General features: G+C 40.9%; 1 protein-coding gene and 1 non-coding gene across 2 annotated transcripts; both read right to left on the bottom strand.

The window, feature by feature from the left end:
* Positions 1–3,894: 3,894 nt before the first annotated feature.
* Positions 3,895–6,427, bottom strand: LOC130887367 (cytochrome c oxidase subunit 7C, mitochondrial). The gene is made up of 3 exons (XM_057789777.1): positions 6,228–6,427; positions 5,299–5,441; positions 3,895–4,034 (listed from the first exon to the last, which is right to left on the bottom strand). The coding sequence occupies exons 1-2, from the start codon at positions 6,300–6,302 to the stop codon at positions 5,325–5,327; spliced, it is 192 nt and encodes a 63-aa protein (XP_057645760.1). The 5' UTR covers positions 6,303–6,427; the 3' UTR covers positions 3,895–4,034; positions 5,299–5,324.
* On the bottom strand, positions 4,122–4,183 carry LOC130887703 (small nucleolar RNA Z39). The gene has a single exon (XR_009058397.1). It is a non-coding gene; the product is annotated as a small nucleolar RNA Z39 (small nucleolar RNA).
* Positions 6,428–7,072: the final 645 nt, after the last annotated feature.

Genomic DNA, 7,072 nt, shown 5'->3' with positions numbered 1-7,072 from the left:
ATATTCTCCTATAATACTCATACATCTTTAAACTATATTTGAGAGTTAGAGGAGGTAAATTAAATGTCTTAGTTCAAAGCAGAATATTATTAGGAATCATTTCTTTGACTTTTAAAATTCTATCTATCTATCATCTATCTATCTATCTATCTATCTATCTATCTATCTATCTATCTATCATCTATCTATCTATCTATCTATCATCTATCTATCATCTATCTATCACCAATCATGTTTGGCTCTATCCTAGGTCTTTGGGCTCTCCAGCCTTTGGTTGGTGACCATCCAGGCAGTGTCTAGCATGACCTCTTGTGACATTTGCCTCAAGTTAGACCAGTTATTGGTTGGCCATTCCCACAAGTTCTGCATCATTACCCAAATACTGTTTGCAGGCAGTACAAATTGTAGGTCAAAGGTTTTGTGGCTGGGTTGGTGTCCCAGTTCCACCATGGTAAATCTCACCTGGTTATAGAACTGTCCATTTTGTCCAACATCCTTTTTAAGATACAGGAAACAACACTAAATCCCACAGTGACACACCCTGCAAAACTGACCATTGCTCCAAGCCCATCTTATTCTCAGAAAGTATCTTTGGTACTGTAATTGAGAGCTGTGTTTACAAAGGGCAGGGGGTTAGAGAGACAGTACTACATAGGAATTTTAAAATACTCTACTCTGTAATTGGTACTGACACAATGATTCTCATATTAAACTAATTGGCTCTATTTCTGTGAATGTTTACTAGCCACATAATCAGTTTCTGGTGATGGTAAAATCCATTGCTTCCCAAACAGGTTGTAGGTGTGCTCACACACAGAAATTGCTTTGGTTGGAGGCAGTCTTGAGATTGGATATAGATCTCACACTAGCAATTAAAACTGGATGGATTTAAACTGGAAAAGGCTCTTAGCATGATATATAGGAAAATTTCCTAATTATAAGTGGAACACTTAATATTAGGGTTAAGATGTTAACCTGACAAAACTGTCAATATGGTGTAACCCGCCTAGCGACTGTAATCTGCCTAGCGGGTCAGTTATTCCAGGGTCCTGAAGAGGCGCTATCTAAAAAAAGACATGGGCGGGCGGGAAAGAGGGAGACCAAACAGAGTTTTTGTCAAGGTCTCCGTTTATTAGCGTAATGACAGCAGCTTATATAGCCCTTGGATGAGAAATTTGGCTTGGGATGGGGACAGGGGCATGACAAGGGCAAAAAGGGATCTTACAACAATGGTCATGAGTCGACACTTGGTCATGAGTTGGTCACAAGTCGGTCAGGAGTCGACACACCTAGTGTTCTCTATGCAAGCGAAATCGTTCCTTTTATAATTTCAACAACAAACAATTCTCTAGATAGTTGGGATGTGGGGTGGGTTCCGCTAACAGATAGCTCTCAAGATAGTTGGGTGTGGGGTGGGCTCCACCAACAAATAGTTCTCAGTACAGTTGGGGTGTGGGGCTTTCCACAAACATCCCCAGGACAATGGCTCCTGACAATATGGTTTCTTCCTAATTGTGTATTATATGTTAATTAAATGAAGGATTTTAGAATAACTCAAAGCTGATTTTGGATAGACTTCTCAAGTCCATATTTGAATATGGGTTCAAACAACCTGATTGTTACCTGACTTACGTCCTTTGGAGTTTTCATGAATATGTAAGAAGCAAACCCTTCTGTTTTGACAAAGGAAAATTGAGAACAAAAATGTTGAACACTGATGCTGTTGAAAGGCAATGCACTATCCAACCTCCTGCTCCAGTTAACGTACCCCCTTCCTACTAGGTCCCTGAGAGACAATGGTGAGTAGGAGCTCTATTAAATGAGTGGAAGGCTCAGGAAACGTTCATTGTGTTAAGCCTGTGGTGTTTCCATTAAAAAGATCAAATCGACATCCAATTCTGCAACACAGAATGTGACAAATAGATCCCCAAGGCCATTTTCAATTTGAAATAAGTGTATCTCCAATCACAACAATGGAAGATGACAAGATAGTAAGGAAATTTTTTATTTTCAAGGAAAATTTTCTTGAACACTCACTATCTGTGTGAATTGGATCCAAAATAATGGAGGGTAAATATTTTTTGGTTTTCAAAGTGTTTTTTTCAGGTGCAGTTGTTAGGAATTGCTATACTCTCTTTTTGATGGGACTTAATCACTATTGGATCATTTGTAAAATTAACCTAGTTTCTGAATCCTGTGTCTTCATAGATTAGCAAGCAATGTATATTTTGTTTTCCGTAGTACTTATGTTATCTTTGAAATTTTTTTTTACTATTCCTACAAAAATCACTGTCCATTTCAAATTTTCTCGGATCTAACAAGAGATGAGTATCAATTATTCAAAGTTTTTACAGGGTTTTGTATACTTTAGGATAAGCTTTGTGTGCCTTCTTTGCTGGAATCAAAATGTACGACTATGGTTAAGTTAAAAATTTAAGATTCTGATGTAGGCTAAAATATCTCATATTTATGGAAATACCTAGGGGATTCATTTTTAAAATTTTGTGGGGTCTGTATACACGTGTATAGTGGTAAATATAGTCAAAGGACAGTCGTCCTCTATTGCATTCGGGTTGGGTTGGCTAGTCAGTGAGCCCACAACACTCCTGTCTCTTCAGCCTTAATTGATCTCTTCTTAAAATAACAATTTCCTACCCTTTGTCTCCATCAGTGTGACATTTGGGCAAAGTGAGACAGAGTAAAACATACATGCCCGAATTACACTTTGGCATAGTTAAATTATCTCAATACATTCACACTTGGGAGGCCCAGTTCAGTTTTAGTTTCAGTTCAGTTTAGTTTTATTTAATGGCACATAGAAACACACAAGCTTCAAGTTTGTCTTTTTAAGAAATAGCGCCTTGGGCTCTTATAATTCTTTTGTTTATTTACCACTCATTATAGATGAAATATATGAACTAAGAAGTCTTTCAAAATGACAAAATATTGTATAGCCTTAACAGTGTCAAACTTTACAGAAAAATTAAAGTGCCAGCATGAGGCTGAAATGATGGGAAAGTGACTAAATACCATGGTTCTTCCAGACTCTTCCCCAGAAAAGGATAGCGTATATGAAACTACACATTACCTTTAGATATGGTAAAGCTGAAATCCAGGCAGAACTGTAGCTCAGGGTAGTTGATGAAATAGTCATCTCTCACAGAACCGTTTTAGGATCTTCAACAATACATTCATTTAGTTTATCACATTCTATAGTAAAACCTACAAACATGTTTAAGATCTGCCTCATTCTTGTGTGGCTGAATACAGGTGTGGGGTTGGGACAGGTCTTCAAATGAACTTGAATTCAAAGATACAGGTAGGTTGGCTGTCCCAGGAGCCTAAGGGATCTACTGCTCTGTTCACCATGCCTCTTGCAGCTGTGCTTAAAGACAGCTGACAAGTGGATTCTGGGGTATCTTAATACCCTCAGTGAATGTTGCATGCTACGCACTAGTCCTTGATCTTATACCAGCCCATACATTCTTTTCTTGATCATCACAAGGAAGTGGTTTTGATACTTATATTAAGATTTAAGAAGAGGGAAGAAGAGCCCAGTGCTAACATTACATTTGGCCTGGATTTGGGGTCATTCATGGCTTTGTGCGAAGACAAATTTCTTCTGTTGTGTACTCTAACTTCAGGCTATCACCCCAGCCCAGCTTTAGAGTGACCATTATATGGAAGCAACAGAAGCGTGTGTCCTGAAAACAAATCCTGGGTTTTGACCAAATACCTACATTCTGGAGTCTGAGGAATACCTGCAAAATGTCTGTTAACCTGTATCTAGGGAAATACATTTTCATTTCCTAATGTCAACTTAAAGTTTTTCAATTAAATTTTTCAGTGAAAATTATACTAAACATAAGCCCATGTGAAATAATGGTCAGCAATTGCTTATCCCTGTCACATTCCTTATTTCAGAGAAGAGGCATTAAATATTTATGTCACATATTTATTTACAATTTTATTTAGTAATAAGAGTTCAAGAGTTTAATCCAATTTTCAGATCAATCTCCTAAACAATCTTCATTCTGAAAAATAAAATCAAAATTAATGGCATTAGAAATCCATCTAACTAGAGAGACGTCACAGCAGTTTCTTATCTTCTACCAATTTGATACATCAGAAAGCGTTTACAGTATCATGAGTTTTTCATACTGATTTGCTTCATCACATGTACCAAACATTGCATAAATAAACCCTTATGCGTAGATGCAACATCTATGGAGATGTAGTAATATGTTTCCTCAATGCAGTATTTCTCAACTTCAGCAGGTTAATTTACTAATACCATAGCGGATATCTTCGACTGAGAGAAAACAAACACCAGAGTATTTTCTTTCTTGGGGGTTTCACAGAATCTATTACATACCTAGACGTTAAGACTGAAAAAAGTAGCCTGGCGATGGTGGCACATACCTGGAGACGTGCATGCAGGTGTAGCTCTGTGCATTCGAAGTCAGACTGGTCTACAGAGTGAGTTCCAGGACAGATAGGGCTACACAGAGAAACCATCTCATTTCTCATTACCCTTCCCCTAAAAGGAACCTAAAGATTTTTGCAGGCTTGCGGCTTACAGACCATATGTACTCCAGGATAGTTTAAACCAGTGGTTCTCCACCTTCCTAATGCTACAACCCTTTAATACAGTTCCTCATGTTATGGTGACCCCCAACCACAAAATTATTTTCACTGCCACTTCAAAACTGGAATTTTGCTACAGCTCTGAATCATAATGTAAATGTATTTTCTGATGGTCTTAGATGACCCCCTTGAAAGGGTTGTCTGACCCCAAAAGGGGTCACAACCCACAGGTTGAGACTGCTGATATAAATGTAGCTCAACAACAACAAAAATCTAAGCTCACTCAGTCTGAGTTTTGTTTTGTGAAGTTTAGGAACCCGATTTTGGGGTTCTTCCCCGTGAACTCTATAGATGATGATACCTTTTTTTTTTTTAATGTTAAGGTTGGATGACCCTAGTGTATTTTTATTTCCTAAGAGTCATTTATTTCAGTAAAAGACACAAGACTGATTTACAAAGTGTGAAATTCAGAGCAAGATTACCCTGTGTGGAAATCTTATACACTGTTACTAGCGATGGAATCCCAGTAAACTTATCTTTGTGTCTTCAATGGAGTTTTAATATCACTCATCTTCCAAGTTTGTTGAAGAATGTGTTCAGACTATCAGTGTCTTCAGTAATCAGCACACATCTATTTATTGTGTCATGAGCAAGTGTATACAGTACACAACAGAAACTATTGCTTTAGGAAAATTGAAGTCTACTAATTACCTGTTAAAGGGATGAATTAAATATTCTCATTTCTTAAGAAGCTGGTGCCTCACTATGAAGAAAGGAGCAGCAAATCCAGATCCAAAGTACACAGTCATCATCGCCAGTAGCCGCCACTTGTTTTCCACCGAAAATGGCAAATTCTGTTGGGAAAGAGAAAAAGCCTCGCAACAGTCCTTCAAAGAATTTGATTTCATCCAATAAAAGAGGCGCGCGGGGGGGGAATCATGTATACACATGTGTACATAACAATCATGTACACGTCAGAACATGAAATAAACACCTGTGTTTTGGGAATATCAGTCGTTAAGTGTAAGAAACAAGTTAACTATTTTTGATAATTAAAAAGATAGTACCGTGCACAGTAGCCAGTTGAGAAACAAACATATCACTCTAGTTCACTGTTATCAGAAATTCCCCACCGAGTACAGTATCAACCGCAGTACAAGGGTTGCCCTTTCCTTTCCACAGGTAGCCATGCCCCGCACATCCTTCCACATCCCTCAACGGGGCCTCGCCTAACAGTTGCGCGGCTGTTACCATTAACTACTGGGTTTCCTTACACCTAGGGCTACACCTGCCTTCAAGCGAGGCTTGTCCTAACGGAGACCGCTGGTTTCCGAGGCTAATCCACAGCCACGCGCCACCTTCTCCTTTGTTCCCAATGACCTTCACCCGTCGTCCAACCTCACTAACGAGACGCCCTGGAGTCATCCGGGCCTCGCGGCTCTGCGGCGGAGGCGGCCGGCAGGCTGAGGCCGCGGCTGGGCCCCGGGGACCCTCCCTTCGTCGGGGAGGTGGGCTGAGGGGCTGCGGGCTTCCGAGCGCCGGACCTGCCTGCCATTTCCTCCCCACACTCTCCAACCCGGGCCTGCGGTAAGCGGGAGGCGCCGGGCCTCCCTTGCCCTACGCTGCTGGGCCCCACTCACCTTTCCCGGGCCCTCCTCGTAGTGGCTGCGACGGACCACGGAGGTGGTGAACCTCCGGACACTTTGGCCCAACATGGTGCGGCGGGAAGCTCAGCGAGGGGCGCAGGGGTGGACGGCGGAGATAATGGCCGCACCACCACAATCCTCTTCCTTCACGACCTTGCTCTACCGCTCCGAAGACCGAAAGGGAAGACGGGAACTACCGCAGGAACTTCCGGAAACGCAACGCACGGCTGAGCTCTGAGGATTGTGGGCTTTGTAGTTCAGGTCATACCGGACGCCCTATAGACTCCGCTGGATTGTGGGAAATGTAGTTTGACTCTGGGATGCGCGAGCGAGCCCAGGAACCAAAGGATATTGCTAGTGATTCAGGTCCTGAACTATTTTCTGAGTTCAGATGTGGGATTCTTGGGGTTTGTTTCCAGAAGCAATTTATTGAGATAACTGAAGCTGTTTAACCGTGTGGGTCTAAGTTTTTGGAACAAGAAAATAAACTTTTTTTCTGTGACTTCTTCACACGTTTTTCATTGTACTGTTTTGTCACCACTGAAATATGGGCAGTGTGGTCCTATCAGAGGGTACACAAGCAAGTGAACAAATGGCGTGTAGCACAAAGAATGTCATAGATAAAACTAAATTGAAGTGCTGAGATGGATTCATGAAGATACAGATATTGAATATAAAAGGACACACAGAGCACAGATAAAACTCCTAGATGCAGCTTGCGTAGGTTATGGAAGAGATAAATGCCCTCGGATCTCTGCAACTAGCCTGGATTAGAAATTGGTGTGTTCCTGCTGAACATAACAGTTTCGTGGAGCATCAACATTAGACAAAGCCATTAG

Source organism: Chionomys nivalis, chromosome 15, assembly GCF_950005125.1.
Source record: "Chionomys nivalis chromosome 15, mChiNiv1.1, whole genome shotgun sequence".
NCBI lineage: Eukaryota > Metazoa > Chordata > Mammalia > Rodentia > Cricetidae > Chionomys > Chionomys nivalis.
Note: the sequence above shows the minus strand (reverse complement) of the source record. Positions and strands in the feature narration are given on the sequence as shown.